Source organism: Xenopus tropicalis, chromosome 8 (assembly GCF_000004195.4).
Source record: "Xenopus tropicalis strain Nigerian chromosome 8, UCB_Xtro_10.0, whole genome shotgun sequence".
NCBI classification, from domain to species: domain Eukaryota; kingdom Metazoa; phylum Chordata; class Amphibia; order Anura; family Pipidae; genus Xenopus; species Xenopus tropicalis.
In genome coordinates, this window is record NC_030684.2 from 57932156 (window position 1) to 57955195 (window position 23040).

General features: G+C 38.8%; 1 protein-coding gene across 2 annotated transcripts in view; it reads left to right on the forward strand.

Annotated features, from left to right (window-relative positions):
• Positions 1-23040, forward strand: part of mamld1 (mastermind like domain containing 1) — a 121773-nt gene that overhangs the window by 94334 nt on the left and 4399 nt on the right. For both annotated transcript variants that reach the window (XM_002934546.5, XM_012969490.3), the window contains one exon: positions 22009-22167. In XM_002934546.5, coding sequence (XP_002934592.3) covers positions 22009-22167 — 159 coding nt within the window. The remainder of the gene's footprint in view (positions 1-22008; positions 22168-23040) is intronic.

The window sequence follows — 23040 nt, forward strand, 5'->3', positions numbered from 1 at the left end:
ATAATTTAATTAATTTCCATCAATTATATAATTGAATGGCTTGTTCTCTCCTGCAGGTTAAAACCAAAGAGGGCTGGCAGCAAAAACACAAGCAAACTATTTCCAAAATGAGAGTGGCTCAGAAACAGATTATTTTAAATGCATATAAATATTGGAATAAATATTTGTTTATTTGTACCCAGTTCAGAGGGACACAGTCTGTATAGGCTGTGCCAGTTTTTCCCATACCTGCTGCTAACTGGCCACAGCCCAGGCCACAGCTACAGGCCTTAATAACATTATGCCATAACCAAACCCATTGCATTATTTTAGGGAAATAACACTAGACTCATACCCCAAACATATCCAATGATCTAAGCCTGCAGGCCATATAACTTTATTGTATAACATTTGACCGCAGAAGGATTGCCAAATCGCACCTAAAGAAGCTTGTGTTGCTTTGTGATCACCACTATTTTTTTGCCATACAAAACTCACAGTTTCTATTCCAGCAATGATCAGGTGAAAGGACAATGTGGAACTCCCATATCTATATTTAATATATTGCACATAGTGATAAGTTTAATTACATAGCACCCAGTACAGTAATTTCTCATGTCTGCTTTGTTAGAATGAGCAGCAGAGATCTGAACACTAATAAAACCACAAGAATTCAGTCTTTAAAACCAATTCAAGTAGTCATCGGTAGAACTACAATCCTTAGAAACCTTCTTTTGACTGTGAGTGGGATTGCATAAGAGCTGCTGGATGGATATCCCATATACAAATACTAAACACCCCCATGTGGGTTTCCATCTGTGGTGACTTTGTCCTGTGTTACAATTTCTGGGACACAAATATGGCCTAAAGGTAGCAGAAATCAAGGAATGTGGTTCCCTTAGTAAAGTACAGGCCCTGTACATGCTGTGATTTTGTGAAACCCCAAGCAGACCAAACATAGAACAGGTACAGTGTGTACAGGGCCTGCCTTCACTTGTGAACCACAAACCATGTTTTTGTTGCGTCGGAGCTATGTAAATGTTGATCTGCCCAGTGCACCTCAGGCCTGAATCCGAACAGTAATCTTAACTGTAATATTTGGCCATTGCAGGGCTTACCTGTTGGTCATTTCTTCTCACTGTGCTATGCTACTATGAGTTAATTCTTCCTTTCCCGGATTCCCAATACTGAAGCAGCTGTTTACAGGCAGAGCAATCCCATTCCAAGCTTCCCAGACACAAGCATGTTTAGATTCCGCACATAGTTTCCAAGTGCACCCTGTGGAAGGGATTCTTGCACATTCTCTCACATCTTTAAGCCATGGACGCGCTATGAGGCTATGTCTGTCCAAGGTAATATGGCTGGAGCGCGCCATTGTTTAAGTATCTTCAGTAAGACTCCCTGCAGGCTTAGATGTTTGGAGAACAAAGTACTTCAGAATTTTCAGGGTGAGGTCTTGGTTTACAATAAAAGATTTAGTTTATAGGCAATAACGGACAAGATGGGGAAAGTAAACTCCTGCATAGAACAAGAGGAATCAATTCTGAATGGGGCCTGCACATGATAAGATAAAAGCTCTGCATGCAGCCCAGACTCAATTATTCTCTTCCACAAAATCACTTCTAGTAGCCGGGGGCAATTCTTATCCACCAGTGGCTCCAAGTGCATTTCTGGGGGCCCAGCTCATAGCATGACTAACACAGGCCAAATATTAAAATATTAAAGACATATTAAAAGACATATAAGGATTTATTTATGACACAGGGGTGCAGTGTGGTGTTACTAAAATGGTAGATAAGGTTCAGTATGAATAAATATAATGTTCCTAGGCACAGTACTTAAAACACATAAAACTGAGCAAATTTAAGCAATACAGAGACAGATAATTGTAGACAGATAACTGTTAGTAACATTCAGTTCCAAACAGTTCAGTGCTGTAAAAGCTAATAAAAGAGACATAAATACAGTTTTGCCTTTATGTAAATATTAGGTTAGACCAGTGCTGTCCAATTGGCAGCCGGCAGCCTGCAGCCCCCACTTGTGCCCCCCCCCCCCCCATCTGTCTGGCTGCTGTGACTGCTTACCTTTGTGTAAGCTTTAAATGGTATCAGTACTGAGATTAACTGGCCCCCTGCATTGTTAATACCTTAGATTCAGGCAGTTAATCCCTCCACTGTTCACACATGTAAGCCCCTGTAGGTTCATATATGTAAGCCTCATACATTATTCACACCTATAAGTCCCAGCACCATGCATACATGTAAGCCCCTGCACTGTTCACACATGTAAGACACGTGATTGTTCACACATGTAAGTCCCTGCACTTTTCATACCTGTAAGACCCTTATAGGTTTTCCTTGACTCCAGCCCTACTTTGCCTATGCCTGCTCCACCCTGCCTGTGTGTGCCATACTCTGCCTGCACTATGCTGCCTGTGTGTGCCATATTCTGCCTGCCCTACCCTGCCTTTGTGTGCCATACTCTGCCTGCCCTACCCTGCCTTTGTGTGCTATACTCTGCCTGCCCAATGCTGCCTGTGTGTGCCATACTCTGCCTGCCCTAATCTGCTTTTGTGTGCCATACTCTGCCTGCCCAATGCTGCCTGTGTGTGCCATACTCTGCCTGCCCTATTCTGCCTGTGTGTGCCATACTCTGCCTGCCCTACCCTGCCTGTGTGTGACATACTCTGCCTGCACTATGCTGTCTGTGTGTGCCATACTCTGCCTGCCCTACCCTGCCTGTGTGGGCCATACTCTGCCTGCACTATGCTGCCTGTGTGTGCCATACTCTGCCTGCTCTACCCTGCCTGTGTGTGCCATACTCTGCCTGCCCTACACTGCCTTTGTGTGCCATATTCTGCCTGCACTATGCTGCCTGTGTGTGCCATACTGTGCCGCGGGAAAGTGCAGGTAAGAATGCTTATCAGTATGAGCCCTAAATAGATCATACAACTCATCACCATTAACACTACAGCTTGTATCATTACTGCTGAAAGTGCAAGAAAAATATATATTAAGCATGGTGGTGCTGTAATGAATTGGTTCATTTTAGAATTTATTTCACCAGTATTGGAAGGAAATGATCTTGAAAACATTACCCTACAAAATGTATAGATCATGCCTGTCTCACAGTCAGACATTGCAAGCCCTGTTATTATATGTCTATGTGACCTGATACTTCAGTTATTTTGTTTGCCACTGTATTTAATTGTTGTTTATGAAGATCTTTGGTATGCACAAAGCAGCTGCCATAAACTGGAGAGACACTGCTGGCTGGAAACTCCAGTGATGTAAATGTAATTTTACATGCAGGGCGTGTATCGTACAGACTACACAACTGGCCTCTTTAGAGGTTTAGCTATTGCTGAACTCCACCAGCTGAATTATTGGCAGGATTCTGGGAATTGTAGTCTTGCTGAATGGGGATTGCCAAGGGCTGCCTCTTTATCAAAATGGCAAGAGTTGATCAGCCCTCTATCTTTCCCTGGAAAGGACAATTACGGATTCTACTTTAGTGGCTGCTCTCTCTGTCAAAGCACTGGAAATAAGAAAATTCACAAAATATTTACAACAGCTTTGCATGTCCTTTATGCTAGTCAGCAGGTGTTTCATTGCCACTGGCCTAGCTCAGGGGTCATTTATATACACCAGGCAAATTTGACAACCAATCAGATGGTTGCTTTCATAGTTCTACCTGTAGCTGGCTGGAAAAAAAAATCTAATCACTGAATGGTTTTTGTGGATTACTGTCCAGGTGCAAATTTGGCCAGTGTTTATAAATGAGTCAGGACAGTGGTTACAATTTACCAACAATATATACAAAAAATGTCAACATCCCTATGTTTATGTCCCAGCTCAACCCAGTCTCTACACAGCCAGCTTTATGATATTGTTCTTTTTGTCTCCCAGTCCATGCAGTCAGATATTTTGAAGGGTTGGCTAATTCCATTGGCATAACCACCTCCAGGTAAAGGCAACTTTTTATATAGATAACAGAGTACCTGGGTATGCCTTTGCTTAAGCAAGAAGTATGGCTGCTCCCACTCATGGAGAAATGCAAACATACAGAATATAATGTTATATAGACATAAGTGTAAAAAAAACTGTCACTCCTAGAAAACTTTCTTTTATTTTAAATGCACTACTGTATGTGTTTAATTCTTTCTATAAAGGCACTGTACACATTTCCTTTTTAGTTCTGGTAGGCTTTAGCAGTGACTTATGATGTATGTTATGTTGACATATGTGACATTTAAACAAAAGGAGGAGGTAAAGCATTTAATCCAGTAAAGTAAACTAGTAACATGTGCTTTTAGATTACCAGTCTACGGGCTTTGCTGTCTGAAAAAAAATGGTACCATTTAACTTCTGGCAAATCCTTAGCATTCCATGACACACGCTCATGCCAAGTGGATCAGAGCTCGCAGTCAAACCAGCAGTTACCTAATCATCTGAGCACTTGGGAAAAGCTACATGTTGCTCCATTACAGGATTTTATAAGCATATTACATTTTGCATGGTTCAGATAATAGCTGCTGAGGCTTTTATGGCTTTCCGTGTTGCTCTGTACGGTTTCAGTACAGGCTGGTGCTTTATGGTTGAGTGGTACTTCAGGAAGAATAGATAGTAAGTCAGACTAAAGTATAAAGGGGCAGTTCACCCTCACAAACCTTTATTTTTTGGGGGGGTATTTTTTCTAAATGTAGGTGTTAAATATAAATTTGTTTAAGTTCCATCTTAAACTAGGTTGCCAACCCTAGTAAAATACATTTTGATGATACATGCTGTGTATGGCCAAAGCTTCTGGCACTGAGCATTCTGCTGGGAATATTATGGGTAGTATTTGTAAATGTGCAAATCTAATATTCCATTATAACAAATGCATTCGTCCCTAATTATGCTGAACAGAGGTGGGCTGTAAATTAACCAAAACTGGGTGCAATTTATGAAAATACCAATTCCCATTTGCATGTTACATAGCATTTATTATACACCCAGCATCTTATGGTGGTATAATTGAATACACTCCGCAATTGGAAATATACTGTAAGCTAGCATTTAAATGATGAATGATAAGCCTGTTAAATGTAGAAATATGATCACTTAAAAAGATTTGCGTGTTGACCTAATTTTTTTCCCCTCCCGCTATCATCCTTACTCATGCTCCATTCCCTTGAGAAATTCTAATCTAAATGCACAGTTCTGCTACCTTTTATATGGAAAGATTAATTGGATTTTTGTGTTCCACAGGAAAGAATAAGGGAAAGACAAAAGGGCAGGTTTAAAGACCGTGTGTGACATATTTCAAGTCCTTATCATATTCATGAGTGCAAGATTTTATTCTAACATTGTTTTTAATGTTAAAGGAATGATCTAATTCATGCCAATGGAATTCACAAGGATAACAATATGCAATACAACGCTAGTTGTGTTGCTAGTAGCCATTATAGCTTTCTGTTTATGTAGCTGCTTCATATGTAGAATAGCAATATGCTGGGTTCAGCCCAACCATTGTTCCCTCATTGCTTTCTTAGGCTCCCCTTATTGTCCAGTATCTTCCTTTTCCACTGATGTAGTAGTACATGCACTACTCATGCAAATGCATAGTGTTACCACAATCCTGTCCCAGAAAAATAAGGTTAACACTACACATGCTCAGAAGGGTAAGGCCAATACTACCCATGGCATTTTCTCCACCAGTGGAGCAGATTTCAGCCTGAATATACCCCTGTGCATTTTTGTTTAAAACTCATCCCATGTAGGTGGACCCCATATTAGATTATAGCGTTAGGCAGTAGTGACATATATAGTGTATTGTTTTGGTGCCAGTTTTGGATTAATATATAATGTTATTTTTTGGGGGGTGGCATTAGTTGCTCTTTAAAAAGGGGGTTGTCTTAACATAAACATGTAGCTTAAATGTAAACAATATATAGAAAAATGTCCCCAGTTTGCTTATTTTGGATTGGAACTCATGTATATTTCCTGTTATGTTATACAAAATGTTGGCTATGTTCCACAGAACTTTGTTCTGCACTATTAATTTTTCTTACAGGCCTAATAATTAGGCATATAATGCCTTTGGTCCAATACATGTATGATTATTTATCATTATCCTTTATTTATATACTGCCTACATGGTACATGGTGCTTTACAGAGATTATTTATCCTTCACATCTGTCCCTCATACACAATGTACCTACTGCAAAGGAAAAGTGCGGAGAAAAAAGTAATTGAAAATTCCCTTTTTAATATTGGCTAGTATTGTTGTAGCTTTTTAATGATTTGCCTATTTTTCTGCAATATAAAATGAAAAAAACTTTTAGTCAGTGACCCTGTCGACCACAAAAACATTCTGCCAGTCTCCTGTTCATCTTCTGTTCTGTCATTCAAACCATTGCCTCGTTAGTAAGATCTTCAGGACTATGACAACAAGTTCATTTAGAAACTTATAACAGAAACAAAACGAACAACTACATTTTTTGTCCACATTATTCCATAACAGTGTTCAGCATCATTCTTTGTATAAAGGACATCCAACAAACAGATGAAGCCTGCGTTTGCTCCATGTCCTTCCATGTTGCTCTGTCTCTTGCTGTACAAAGTGTTTGCAGACATAACCGATTAGCAGATAATCAACAAAAGGGTAGCATGGCTTTAATGATTTGCTGCCTGCCATCAGCCAAGGAATAAAGTCAATAACAAGGCATTGTATTTATAGAATGATAGATTTAACCTTGTTACTACATATTCAGTTTCTCCTTCTAAGAGATCTGACTACAGATAAAGCTATGCATCTTAACAAATCTTTTTATCTTTTTATCATAAATAATATACTTTTATGTAGGGAATAATACTTTTATGTAGGAAATATCTCTTTCTGTAAACCAATTCATATGCTGTAATTGTCACATAATAAATAGTATAATAATGGTGATTCTTATTTTCTCCCCACTCTTCCACTTAAATCTGGTAAAGATTCTCCAGGACACAGCACTGGTAATATTAACAACACAATCTTACTATTCATTTAAATAAAGGATTAGTGATCTTCCCGTGAGTCTTCTGTGATTATTGTTTCAATCCTGATCCTATAGCATGAGTTCCAGCAAGGTCTGTATTTTATTGCTAAAACGGAAACGAAGGCACATTAGAACCAGGAAATACACTCCTACACCCATTTACAGAAAGGGACCATAACCATTTAAAAGCTAAATTAGGAATTTTTCATCCAAGCTGCACTGACGGAAGGAAGGAAAAGCACATCCACAACTGGGCAAGTCCCTCTCCTTAAGTCATTTTATGCAGAATTGCACCCATAATATATATATATATATATATATATATATATATATATATATATATATATATATATATATATATATATATATATATATATATATATATATATATATATATATAGTAATATTAAGTGGCTCAGAAATACATTTTTATGTGTCCTTGTTTATACCACGTGATATTTAGAAATACAAGGTTTTTATAAGCCAACTTCTACACTGCTTTTTTGCAAAAAACTCATGTTTTTAACAGTGCCTTATGTTTTCTACCATCCCTGGTCTGCCTTTTTGTATATATATATATATCTACCTACAAAATCCTGCTAAACATGCAGAGTGAATAGGGACACATAGTAGTAAATCTGTAATGTCTTTAGTAATATAATTATATTTAGTGGCGCATTGAAACAGAATGGTGTGACAGTGAGTTAAACACATATAATATGAGGGAACCTAGAAGCTCATTTATACCACCAATAACTTGTATAGTTGCCCTACAGTAAAGGGCACTTAGTGTCTAAAGGTGGCCAATCCCATACAGTAAGAGATCAATTGGCCTGCTGGCCAAACAGATATATACCATGCTAGTGTTAATGTTACTTTGTTTTGATATGTTATTTTGTAAAATGTCAACCAGGGGGAATTAAACTACTAAATTATCTGGGCACTTGGGAGGTGCTACTTGCCAACAATTAGAACAAAAAGTTTAGTGTATGTAATGTCATACCCCCGATCTACCACAGCCATGGCCAGTTATTGCAAACAATGCCCATGATCTGTAAAACCCCTCCCACTCCCCCAAGCCCTGCCCTACAAGTAAATCAAACCTTTATGCCTCTTGGGGTCCCCTCTACCATGGGGGCCCAGACTGGATTACCCCCTCTACCCTCTTGGTAGATGGCAGGATTTATCCTTTGTAGTGCTTCCTGAAAGATCAAAAGAGCAATTACTTTGTGATGCTAAGGCTCATGCTATATAGGCCATATTGATTGCTGCCTACAGCAGCCACTTCCCATTCATCTGAATCAGGAATGATAGAAGGTGCTAGTGGTGTCCAGCAAGGATCGGTCAGGAAAACCAAGTCACCTACTGAACATTCCCAATTCATTCCACTTCTTCCTGAGATGGACCAATGCCTTGTCTGATATTAAACATCTGATTGTATGGTGTTTGCCCTTTTCATGCTTTAAATCACAACAAACAGAATAATATCATTTATATAGCAGAGGTAGCAGGCTGAGCTAATCGTTTTTCATGTATGTATATGACTATTTTATACCCAGTGGTTATGTGAAAATCAAGCAGAACCTTTGAAATACTGAACAGGTTGCAAGCAGTTTTAATAGCAACATACATCTGTGAATTAATATTCTGTAGAAGGAATACAATGCTCAGTGCAATCGGCTGAAGATACTCAGAGAAATGAGGTAGTCTTAGAGCCTTTTTGCAAATGCAAATCTCTATGCTATTTGATCATATGCTGCAGTGCTGGTACTAATTTTACATTGAGCTGAGAACAGAATTAAAGTAAAGTAAATAGAAGTTTCTTCTATTGTTGACTGCGGTGATCATACAAGGAGGTCTGAACCACCAGTGCAGTGAGGTGTGAGTGGGAGGTGAGGCAATAACTCATTTTGGATAACTGTTTCTCTGACTATTTAGGAACAGCTCTGTTTACAAAGTGCAATCAACCCTGCTTCATAGCAAAAAAAATCTCCCAGCATCCCTAGACAACCAATTGCTGGTAATGTTGTATCTTATAGTTTTTATACACATAAAAGATTTCCTTAGTGGTACAGTGTAATAGTTTATGTGGCAATAAAGGTTACACACTGTTTCCTTTGACTTCCTTTATCTGAATCTGCTGAAGGCTTTGCTCTTAGCAAACTCAGAGAGCCATTTTTTGTTGATATCAGCAGATGTCAGTGTGTAATCTGGGACTCTAACAAGGCATGGAGACATTATTTCTGCATTTTGAGTCAGTATTGGCATCACCTCCAGTGCTAGATCTTTCCCAGCCTAGTGTTTACCACACATACCCCATCCCCATGACGCAAACCGGCACCATCTGTTGCCTCCTCTTCAGAATCAGTTAGTGCATGTAAGGCAGGAATGTCCAAACCTGCTGCTCGTAGGCTAATATTCAATTGCAACTCACAGAATCCCACAGGCTGTTGAGTAGTAACGCACCGACAGCTGGAGGGCCACATGTTAGTGCTGGGTTTGTGTGTAACTTAGTTGTCCAACTAGGCCTTATCTGATGTTCACTACATTACACTACATTATTTGCTGCAATGGTGATCATTACAAGAGATGGATAACCTTTTCCTTTTTTAACAGTCCAGTTTTGTTGGCTATACTAGACCATATAAGAATAATTTACTTTTGCACTCATGCATGGGAAAGGGACTTGCTTAAAAGCTGCACTTGAATTTTCATACACCTAGGGGCTGATTTACTAACCCACGAATCCGACCCGAATTGGAAAAGTTCCGACTTGAAAACGAATATTTTGCGACTTTTTCGTATGCTTTGCGATTTTTTCGGATTCTGTACGAATTTTTCGGATCCAATACGATTTTTGCGTAAAAACGCGAGTTTTTCGTATCCATTACGAAAGTTGCGTAAAAAGTTGCGCATTTTGCGTAGCGTTAAAACTTACGCGAAAAGTTGCGCATTTTTCGTAGCGTTAAAACTTAACGCTACGAAAAATGCGCAACTTTTCGCGTAAGTTTTAACGCTACGCAAAATGCGCAACTTTTTACGCAACTTTCGTAATGGATAGGAAAACTCGCGTTTTTACGCAAAAATCGTATTGGATCCGAAAAATTCGTAAAGAATCCGAAAAAATCGCAAAGTACCGATCATTACGAAAAAAACGCAATCGGACTCCATTCGACCCGTTCGTGGGTAAGTAAATCAGCCCCCTAAAGTACCATCTGGGCCTAAACAATTAAGGTTACATTAAATCTTTTTCACTTTAGATCAGCCCGTAGACTATTAGGGCTTGTCGTGAGAGCTTCTGATGCCTTTATCAATTTGCTCTGCAGCCTAAATACTGCCAGACGGCATTTGCTAGCAAACAGATAAAAGCAAATTCACATCAGCAGCCCCAGACACAAGAATGTCTGTTCAGTGCTACGGCCCCTTGGTTGCAGTACAGAATAGTGTGTCACACAGCCAGAGAGTGCCTCTAATCAGACCACCCACCTATTTGTATTGTTACATATGTGCACGCATATTTTCCTAGATCTGGGTGTAACATGGGGGCTGAATTTGCTGCTGCTTTTTTTTTTTTTTTTTTGCACTGACTGCAGTTTTTGTTTAGCTTGATGGAATACAGAGAAGCTCCCAGCATATGTTAATGCGGATGGGGGTCCAGTCCTGTGACCCGTAGCTAATAGCGACCAATCATGTGAAGCTACCAAAGATTCCTGAGCTTACATTTGAAATTCTTGGACTATCCACAAATAAACAGCATTAACTGCTTCGTTAGGTGTTTGCCCTTTTGGTTAATATATTTCTGTTGAAAGGGAATCCCTTCAAAAAAGGGTGTAATTGTTCGAAATGAGCAAGCGGATTTATAGGACAGCATAAAAAACTGTTATGAAAAGCTTCAATTTCTGTGCTTGTCCCAAATGACCTTGCTCCAAGGATAAGAAAAAAGAGGCTGATAAAATGAGTCCGCAGATGGCAAGTGATCTCAACTCTGCAATAATGAAATGACACATGGAAAAAATTGGAGAAATACAGTTTGTAAATACAATCAGGAACAAGGGGATGGCAGAGCCCCTCATGTTTTACTGCAGAAAGAGAGTTTTACCACCACAGTGGCAGGCACATTCTGTATTGTTCCATTATGCTTGTAGCATTGATCAGGGAGCACTGTATCCTGTATTCTGTAGTGTGTCCTCAACATAGAACTCAGATGTATGTCTTAAATAATAGCACTGTATCCTGGCTCTGTATCACTGTGCAGTGAGAAAACCGAAGGGAGGGAGAACAGCAGATAGGAGGAGAGTGGAGCAAGTAGGATAAAAGGAAGGGTGGGTGGGAAAAAGCAGTATAAACACAAGGATAGGCAGGATAAGAGGTGGGGCGGGTGAAGATACACAGAATAAGGAGTATTTTGTCACATTGATGTATGTATAGAAGTTTGTACAAACTATTGTTACAGACCTTCAGCTTTGTAGAGTTCAAATTTGATGTAATCAAAGTAATTAATGTCAAAGGAGCATAAAATATATCCTAATTATATGCAGGTTTTATTACACTAGGTTTTTTTTTATAAGCATTCAATAATAGATATGTTATCCTTCACATGTAGCATTATTTATCATGCTGGTGTATGAAGCTTTTGGTATAAGACTAAATAAAATTACAAAATATAATTTAATATCATTTTTTTCAATTTGGTTAATAACAAAGAGCCTCCATTATTAGGTAAACAAGTTATATGAAAAGAGGAGAGAAAATGTACAGTAAAATAGATAGCATGATGGGAAGAGTCCAATGTTGCATCCTCCTTATTGACATGAAGAGGGTGCCTTTCACAATCCTAACTGTACTAGGTCAGTAAAAGCTAGCTGCTGATTGTTTATTTTAAATATGGAACTGAATACAAAACATTATTTATGTTATAAAAGGTACAGTAACACCAAAAAAAAGAAAGTGTTACAAAGTAATTCATATGTAATATACGGTGGCCCTGCACTGGTAATAGTTGTATGTTTGCTTTAGAAAGACTACTATAGTTTATATAAATAAGCTCACGTGTAGCCATGGAGGCAGCTTTCAAGCTGAAAAAAAGAAAAAAAGGCAAAGGTTAAATAGCAGAAACCATATAAGCTCTGCAGAATACAATGGTGTTTTCAGAACTTATCTGTTATATCTTATGTAGCCTGTGCCATTTAGCCCTATTTTAATTTGAAAAGCTGCCCCCATGGCAGCTTTTTTATATAAACAATAGCAGTGTTTCTAAAGCAAACACAACTTATACTAGTTCAGGGCAACAGTACATTATATTCTAATTACTTCTAAACACTTTAATTGCTTGGTGTTACTGTTCCTTTAACACAGCATCTCTGAGGCTCGTGATTTGCCCTCGTTTAATCTGTAAGAAAAGCAGTTTTTGTTTTCTGGATACCAAACTGTCCAGTCTGATACTGATCAAAACCTAAAGATACAGGTATGTGCATGGATCTCGAGGCAGGGGGTGCAGTACCACAGGCAGGTAAGGAAGCTCAGGGTAGAAGTACCATCTCGGCTGGCTGGTGAGTCACTGCTTTTCTGCACCTAGCTGCCATGTATGCATATCATAAAGAAGGACAATCAAGGTCACTCTTCGTTCTGTTCTTTAGAGCATATCTTCTTCACTCAAAGGCTTGCCATGGTCTGTGCCTGCTCCTCTTTCCAGGTGTGAGCATTTTTGCTTTGTTTGGCTGGATGTGCCAGAACCACAAGGACAGATTAAAGACAAACTTAAAAGAAAGTTCCTTACAATTGCATCTAGTCATGGATCACTTCCAGCCTTCAAACAAAGCCTCAGGTAACTGACAGCCTCTGAGATAAGCTCCCAGACCTGAGCTTGATACTGTTCTCACGTAGCTGAATATCAAGGGAAAGCAGACACAACGGAATAAATCTAAGGCCACCTTATATTTTATATCACATCAATCAGTACATCAAGCCTAGGGGAGAAAAAAAAGTACAGCGTGAATCAACATCTGCTAAAGTAAATGTTTTGAATAGCAAGATAACAGTTTAATAGCTAAAAGGGATACTAATGCTGTGGCATAGTACATATACTCTCCATGGTTCGGTTCCTGTCCTTTAACAAGAGATACCTCAAACTATGGCAACATAGCCTTTCCACAGAACAATTTTACAGAGAAATTTGAAGGTACAGTGGCCCTTTAATACTGTACATTATATGCTCGCAAAAGGCACAGTACCCGGGAGCTAACAGCCCTAATGCCATGTCCCAAACCAGTAAATTATACTAATGAACCCATCTTTAAGTTATACTAGGTTATGGATTTCTATTTCTCATACAAATCAATGAACACTGAGCATTAACATAACAGGGGAATCTTGTAATTCAATCTCACTTTCGATTTAGGGAAGAAGAAGCCATTAGGCCCTCGCGGTGCTACAAGTCATTGGTACAGTTACATCAGGATACATTAATAAAGGCCCCTCCGTGTGCTTCACTTTCACCTTCAGCGAATCTAATCCATTCCTAGGGACAATTATACTTCATTTGGCTTGCTATGTAACATGTGCTGACCTGTACACCGCAGAAACAACAGAGGCACAATTAACCTGGTCCCAGCAGATATTACAGCATTGCTTATACCATATTACAGCTTAATCACAATGATACCCTTCGCTGCATTTAGATGTATTCTTTTACAATAATGTGAGGCCTGGCTGGGAGGTTAATCAAAGCTATTCCATTGTGTTGTCTCCCTTGCTTTCTAGTGCAGCTTTAATTACACAACTCTAGCTGTTTTGCATTACATTAAAAGCTGACTTCCTATGCATTTTTAAATACATTTCAAGGTCCTGTCTACATTACTGTTGTTAAATGTTTATTTTTATGTGCCACTGCAACAGAGCATTCTGGTACCATAGGACCAAATAAACATAGCAAGGTTTGTAAATGTTAATAAAATATATAAAGTACCCTCTGTTGTTAAATATAAGGATATAAGAAGTTACTCATGCCATAAAAACAACCAAAATGGGACTGGGACACCAAGGTGATGGCTAACTTTCAGATATTTTAAAGTGGCTGGTAAATTATCCCTTCATCAAAATACAGGTATGTGTGTTTTAGCATGGACAGTTCTCAGTATTGTTATGGCAGGGTATTTTATGGCGTTTAGTAGCCGTGACAAGTAGCTGCTATTAAGTAGCTCTGTGTGCTTTCTCCCTTAGCCCTACTGTAGACTCATAATATCTGTTGATTATGTAGGAACCACTATGGCTTAGATTAGATCAATCCTATTTAACAGATCTAGAGGACTGGTATCACAGACTGCCCCTGGTGTTTTGGTCACTTGATACTACAAACAATATTTGGGCAAATTACAGATAAATTGAATATTCCCACCAAGAAGCAAATACTGTCATGAAAAATATCTGTATATTTTGCCCACATTTAAAATCAAGGCCAAAACATGTTGTTTCCTACGGTTCTTAGGTGTTTTGCTGCTTGGGAGGTGAGGGAAGAGGCAAGGGGTTAATGATCTCCTTGTAAGCAGATAACAAAGACAGTGTTTTGGCTATGTAGCCTTGCATTGCTTATTAGAACTGTAAAGGTGTACTGCACTTCCCACTAGTGGCGAAAAAACCTTTCTACACAAACCCTCCGTCTTTTGTTTGCAGGATTCTAAATGCATCATGTACTTCTTTCATTACACATATCAAAATGATTTTTGGGCTCCCATCATTCTACATCTGTTTCTGCCCTAAACATAAGCTCTTTCTGATCAGCAATGGTCATGAAAAAGGGGACATCGAGATCAAAACACACAGATTTCAAAGGGCAGAGCCCTAGGGCTTTCTCTAGTTCAAAAGATGACCAGCTAAGGGTTGCTGTAGCAAACGAGACCACAGGGAGAAATTCCCAGCTGCTTGTGTTTAGAAGATATTAATATGTGGTGGACATGATCACTAGAATAGAACCCATTGTTATGATTTGTTAATGGAATGGCCACGAGCAAGACATCAGACTGATTTCCATGGCATTAAACTCATTTGCTTCAGACGCTCCGCACGCATCCTAGGCAAGTTAGGGAGGAACTTAAAGCCAGGAAGGATTCTGGGAGGAACCATGTAACCTCTTTCATGTCTAGTATATACAAACTAGATCCATCCTCTTTCAAATATTCCCCCAGAGGCAATTGGTATTATTCAAAGCTTAACTGTGACTGCAGAATAATAAATTCTATCTGACACAGAGGCAGCCAGATGGGAGCTTTAAAACCACTGTGTGCAATAAGACACTGGTATTTACAGGCATCATATTAAGCAATAAAAGGAGAATGGCTAAAGATCACCTCCTGACATCCTTGCACAGATCGATAAACCTCATGCGCGTTCATCAAGCTCAATGTCAAGTATTAACAAATTCATCTTTTTTTTATCATTTCAGTTGCAGAAATATATTATTGCTAAAGAAAATATTTATCTAACCAAGATTTTCAGGTTTAATAAACAGACTATTATTGATTTAGGTTCTCATTGATTTTAAAGAGCATGTGGGAAGAGTGTGGTTTCCTGGTATCTGTATGACTTGTGTCGGCTTCTTTCCTGACAAATGGCTTTAGTGGGATGAATCATATCCTATAGGTACCAACATATGAAAATGAATTTAATGGACACTTTGCACAGTTTTGGCTGCTTGTATAGAGATAAGTGGGATAATTTGTCAGACACTAATATCTTGCTGAAGATCAAAAATCCTGTATGTGTGCAAGAGATGTTCTTCCATTCAAGTTTGCAGTACAGATATGGGACCTGTTATCCAGAATGCTCGGGACCTGGTATTTTCCGGATAAGGGATCCCATACCTGTACCAGGAAATCTACCACGCCCACTTTTAGTAATGGCAGAGGCTGATGTTCGGGACTGGAAGTTCTAGTTTCACAATGTTACTCTTACTGTTAAAATTATACACAAAATGTTTGGTACAATGGCTCAGCTATTAGGACCAACATCAATGTAGCTATGTTGTGTACACCAACTTTATGTACAGAAGTGTATTACTGAGCCTTTCCACCCTCTTCCTACCATGAACTATTAACATTGGAGACAAACATCACTGATGATGTTTTCTATAGCAACCAATCAGATCTTTGCTTTTGTTTTCTAAATTGTAAGCAAGCATTCACATTTAATTGCTAATTGGTTGCTATGGGCAACATTACCGATGATGTTTGTCACCAATGAATTGTGCAGTCACCCCTGCGTCATGCCTCTAAAAACAACTCAGTGTTATGCCCAGAAATGTCCCTGAAAGGGTAAGTAATCCTTAACAAAATTTAATGTCAAATTGCTCAGGGTGCTTTTCTATGCACTTTTGCAATTACATTTTTTTAGTTTTATAGCTATTTAAGTTTTTATTAAGCCAATACAATGAATTGTGTAACAACAGCACCACCTGCTGGGCAGTTGCTGTAATCGTACAGTCAAAGTCATTCAGAAGGAAACAGAGATGTCTTCTGATGTTGAACTGTTTAGGAAAAAGATGAGTAAGGGCATCTGAGGTTTCTGATCTCTATCCTGAGCAGAGCAACATCAGAACACATCTCTGTTTTCCTTCTAAAGGAACTGTATATCTCTTTGACTGTACATTTACAAGAACTGGCCTGCAAGTGGTGCTGTTGTTTTAATACTCATTATATTGTCAGTTAATAAAAACGAACTAATAGCTCTGAAACTAAAAAAAATGAATAATTAAGGTAAATTGCAAAAGTTCTTAGAAAAGCACCCTGAGCAATTTTAAATTACACATTTTTAAAGTTTACTTATCAATGAAATGTCATATTGCCATATGACCTATGTTTGTTAAAGAAAACATGTTAATCTTCACTATAGAAAACATACTCATTTTGGCCACTGCAGCAGTAGAAAACAAGGAAAGCAAAAAAACTGCTGAAATTCGGAGCCTGACAAATTCTGGATGGGCTAAACTGTCTGTATAACAGACTTGCAGAAATGTTTGCCAGCTATTGGCTACCTGGATTTATTGTCTGCAGAAGTCAAATGGTTAAACAAAGTGTAAAAATAATGTGTTCCTTCAATAAAAAGACCTCAGTTTTTCGAGCTTTATCGTGGTTCAGCTGTCCCAGCTTCCTTCCGGAGAATGAAATCACATGCAGCTTCCTGTAGCGTGCCTTACAGCCAGCAATGTGTGTGTTTGAAAAGGGATTCTATCTTTAGCAATGCTGGAATCCTATTTACTCATTTACTTACTATGGTGATGTATTTAGATTTACGATGCAATTTACTTGATTTTCACTTCTCTATAATTAAAGTCCCATTGTCTTCTTGTGTTTTTGTTTTCTCCCAACATTTATACAGCCTGCATCCCTAGTACAACACCTGCTGCCAGTGAAATCTTCTGGCTAAATCTGTAGCTTCTACATACCCTGTTTTTTCATTTTGGGTCACAAGATGTTGCAAAACTTGACCCCTGATTCCACAAAAATGGCAAAATTGCCCCAATTTCTTCTAGTTCCACCCATGGTCTGATGGTCAGCTTGGGCATGGCCACCTTAAGAAGGAAAGCTAAACACAAGGCGAGCAGAAAAAACAACTTTGATTCTAAAAAAAAAATATATATATATATATAAATGTGAATTTTGTGTCAAAGGAAAACTGCACAACATTATTCAAGACTTAAGATCTTAAAAGTAAAGCTGGCCATACACGCACCGATACTATCGTACGAAACCTCATTTCGTACAATATTCGGTGCGTGTATGGCATGTCGGCGAGTCGACCGATATCGCAGGAGGCTGCTGATATCGGTCAGGTTAGAAAATTTTGATCGGGCGCCATAGAAGGCGCCTGAGCAAAATCTGCCGTCAGGGCTGAATTGGCAGAAGGAGGTAGAAATCCTATTGTTTCTACCTCCTTATCTGCTGTTTCAGCCCTGACTGTGTGTGGCGGATCTGACGATGTTTCGTGCGACCATCGTCAGATCGCCACGTGTATGGAAATATTTATAGTTTTATAGCAAATACGTTTAATTCATCTTCCCGCGAAAAAATACCTATACCTATACTTGTGGAACTATTAATTATTCCCCAAAATTTAGTGGCTTGGTCATTTAGAGTTGTGCTGTGAAAATCCATATATCTTTTCATCTTTCAGAAATCCCCTTCTGCCTTAGTAATTTTCAATCAGGATGCCCCCTGTCGAGCCTGGCATTGTTTCTGGCAGCTGGAGTGGGGAACAGCTGTTCCATCAGTTGTGACACTGGTAATGAGTTTCACATAAGTGCTAAGATCTAATCTGGATAATTGATTAGGGATCTATTATCCCTTATCTGACACATGGCCATCACAGCACTTATCACACAAATAGCAGTTCCTGCATGCTACATAAAAAAGAAAAGACTACTGTAGTGTCCCAGAGATATGATTCCGTTGTACACAGGGATATTTCCAGGAGCACTATTGTCTATATTTTAATGGTGTTTTTCTCTCCTTATATGTGTGTAAACAAGCACTCCAAAAATCTTTAGTTTATTTCAGAGTATATGGCTGCTTTAGCAAGTTTTACATACAGTAGCCCTATGTAGCTATAAAGCCAACCTAGAATATTATCATTTTTAATGAAGGCCGCAATATTATTTGCTTAACATTTATAGTAAAACTTTCTTGTTATAGTGTTTGAATTTAATGGCATTATAGGTATGGGATCCCTTATCCGGAAACCCGTTATCCAGAAAGTTCCGAATTACAGAAAGGCCATCTCCCATAGACTCCCATTATAAGCAAATAATTCTAGTTTTTAAAAATGATTTCCTTTTTCTCTGTAATAATAAAACAGAACATAGTACTCGATCCCAACTAAGATATAATTAATCCTTATTGGAAGCAAAACAATCCTATTGGGTTTATTCAATATTTGAATGATTTTTAGCAGATTTAAGAGGAGATCCAAATTACAGAAAGATCCCTTATCCGAAAACCCCAGGTTCCGAATATTCTGTATAACAGGTCCCATACCTGTGCTCCATTTCATTTATTAACTGTACAGATGTGTACAGTTCAAGTCTAGTTATATTTGAGCTGGTAAAATCAGAAAAAAATAGTAGTTAGTTACAGTTAAAAATAGGTAGTTCCATCCTCTTAATCACTTGTAATATAATTCACCAGACTCTCTATCTGGACCAGAACTTTGATCTCTGTTGGACAGGTACTTGCATTTGGAATGCTAATGCAATGCAACATATTTCTGGCAATGTCATGTGATCCATCGTGTGAACTGCCATCTATAGACTGTAAGCTCCTTTAGGCAGGGCCATCTTTACCACCTGCATTGGTTATTGGTTGTGTTTTGTATGTAATCTGTATGTTCCTTGTATATATATATATTTGTGCAGCTCTGCGGAATATGTTGGTGCTTTACAAATACACGTTATTAATATGGAGTTAATCACATGTCATAAACAAGTTACACAAGACAATACAAGATTCCTGGATTCTTTCCTTGCTCCTCACAAGTGTGAGCACTGTTGTAAGGTCACCCTATCTGGCATTACCTTTATAAGAATATCAGCAGAGGTCTGACCTCTAAATGAAAACAACAAGGAAATGTTAAAGCAGGGCAAAGATTTGTTGAAAACAAAAGAGAAGCAAATAGTCATGTTCTGCCAGCTACTTCCACCGTTTGTACTGTGTAAACAGGATTGTCACAATATTCTATGGGAAATTGAATTTGGGTTTGTTCATCTGGAAAAGTGAAACATTTTTGGGAGTTTTTCTCTTGTGGTTTTTGGAAACCCATCATCTGTTACAAGCCGGATCTCATTTCCATTGCATTTCCATTGCATAGCGCTGTGACAGCGGTTTTAACACTATGGGAAAGGATTAGGGAGATTTTAAAGTGATTTCAAGTGAGCAATACAAGTATCAAGGCTGAAAGTATGAAGGCAGCAGTTCACAGATGGAAAGCAGCAAAAGGGAAGTTAGTTTCCCACTTATGTGAAAGCTTAGCGCTGTGACCAGTCAAACCATTAAAGGGAAACTATACTCCTGAACCTTCCAGGTCTCTATAAAAATATACCACACAAAACAGATCAAATTTAACACACTGTTTTATTGAAAAAATAAATAAATTAAATTATATTTTTCTAATAGCATGTGCCATTGGATAAGCCTTTGGCTTACAGGAGGCAAAGTGCTCACACACAAACACAAATAGTCTATGTTACATCAGCCAATGAAGGGAAAGAGATGGGTCACACGTGAGATCGTAGGTCTCGGGTATTATTTTGGCACCCCCATAGATATACCTTTCCTTCTCTTTTACCGGACTGCCACTAGATTTACAAAAATGGATAACCTAGGCAGGAATTCACTAGAGTGCTCCATTGCGCTCACACTGCACTTTGGGCCTTACCTAACTAAATACAAAAATCTAAGTCACACCTGGGGGCTGATTTACTAAGACACGAATTCCAACCGAATTGGAAAAATTCCGATTGGAAAACGAACATTTTGCGACTTTTTCGTATTTTTTGCGTTTTTTTTCGGCGCCTTTACGACTTTTCGGAAATTATCGCGACTTTTTCGTTACCAATACGATTTGCAAAATCTGGCGATTTTTTCGTAGCGTTAAAACTTGAGCGAAAAGTCACGCCTTTTTCGTAGTGTTAAAACTTAAAAGCGCAAGTTTTAATGCTACGAAAAAATCGCCAGATTTTGCGCAACTTTTGGAATGGCTACGAAAAACTCACGTTTTTTTGCGCAAATCATATTGGTAACGAAAAAGTCGCGACAATTTTCCGGAAAAATCGCAAAATACCGATCATTACGAAAAAAAACGCAATCGGACGCATTCGGCCCATTCGTGGGTTAGTAAATGTGCCCCCTGGTGTAGGGTGTCACTGCCTGCATTTTGTAGGCATGTAGAGAGAAGCAGATCCGCTCTCATATACAGCTCCGAGTAGCTGAACTAACAGGCACAGCTTCAGCCTGAGTGCAGCTACACAGAGCTAAGGTTGCCACCTGGACAGTATTTCACTGGCCTAGCTGGTAAAATACTAACCAAGGCCAGGACTGGTATTACAAATTTATCACTAATATTGCTGCCATTCATTTTGTAACCCCTACTTATTCAGCCCCCAGTCCACCTCTGAACTGCCCCAATCCCCTCACTTCTCTCCCCTTGTTAGGAATTAGGAACTCCTCTGTCCAGCAATACACCTGCAATGTCACTAATCCGCCCCTGTGATGTCACAACTCCGCCCCGTTTCAGACCTTCCCCTTCCACTTAAGTCATTGGCCAGTAAAGGCTTGAAGACAAGGTGGAAAAGCTACATGCGGATATCAGCCCTCAGTAGCCCTGAGTAGCTGCACTCAGAATGAAACTGTTTCTGTCAGTGCAGCCTCATGAAGCTATGGATAACAGCAAATCCACTTCTCTTGGCCTGCCAACAAAAAGCAGGCGGAAAGAAGCAGACCCTGTACCAGGAGTAACTTTGGCCTAAGGGTCGCAAGCTTGTTTCCCAGTTTTTAATAAATGAGCCCTATCATGTTCATTTTTTGTTCAGGAGCTAGTTTGGAATTGAAACCATTAACTGGTTGCTTGGGCCCAACTGATCTAAGCAGTTACGCACTATTTGGAATGACAGGTGGAAAATGAATAACAGAAAGATAATCAACAAAACATAATAAAAATATCAAAAACTAACTTCACAATCTGTGTCCCTAATGGTTGCAAAGCGGGAGGAAAGAAAGCAACCTATGCAGGAATTACCATGAAAAGCACAGTTCTGGTGTTGGTTAATCATAATGTTGTTTGTCAGACATGAGATATGCGTGTCTTCACATTGAGCGAGCCGTATTATTTTCTGCTTAGCAGCTCAACATTATTCAACTGAAGAGTACATTTAACTGGAAAGAACATTTAAGACTTGCGAATGCTGCAAAAGATTAGTAATTGTCATGATCAGATTGTTTTATATTTTTTCTTTTTCTTTTGGCAGGATCTGAGTACTGGAATCGTTCCCAGAATGCAAGAACCAGGCTCCATACCAAGTGCAGGCCCCGGGCCTACTCCTCCCACTGCTAATGGCTACATTCGCAATGCAATCCTGAAGGAGCAAATCATGAGGAGGCAGCAGCAGCAACAGCAGCAGTTGCAGGTTTGAGAGAAATTTATTTATTCTCCTTAATAGCAAAAGAAATCTCTCCTGATAGCAGTTAACATTGAGGAACAGATTGTATTTGGTCAAAAGCTGGATATTATTGCATTACCACAGATCCAGGCCCATATTGATTCCTATGCCAGTGTATAAATACTAAAATAAGCATTATCTGACAGGAAACATATTACCATTCTATCAGATCCTCCCACTTACCTTATAATGCCATCCTGTGTATTTTAAGCTGCCAGTTTACTACAACTCTCAGAATACTCAATAGTTTTTCATTGTAAGAGAATTTCAGGAACTGTAGTTTACCTCTAATTCAGATCAGGTTGGACTTTACACAATAACATCAATTAAATCGATTCCCTAAGGCAAGAGAGTAAGGATGAAAATAAAAGAATTGGGTGAGACTTGTTGCCTAATGTTCTAGCGCAGTAGATCAGTGCAGCTGACCACACAAGGCTGCACTGACCTTCTGTGGATAAGCTATCAAACACGTACGAGATGTTTCTGGAGCAATCTAGTATATGTCACATATCCTCAGTGTCAAATGGAAAGTTACTAAAGTACAAGAAATTGGCTGTGATTGATGCAAGGAAAACACAGCTCTGCCTGTGCACCGCAGTTTTTTACATAGTAGTGAATGATGAATCATTTGGTAAATAACCCACATCTAATACATGTACATGTAAGGAACAGCAATGTTTAAAACAATGTATAAAATATACAATGTATAAAATGATTTGGTGCTAGCATTTCTCAGACTATGATAATGATTAGAAGCCTTATTTAATAACACAAGGGCTAAACCACATCTTTGCTCATAATTTACCAATGCAGGGGCTATGTATCATTTGCACTAGTAAA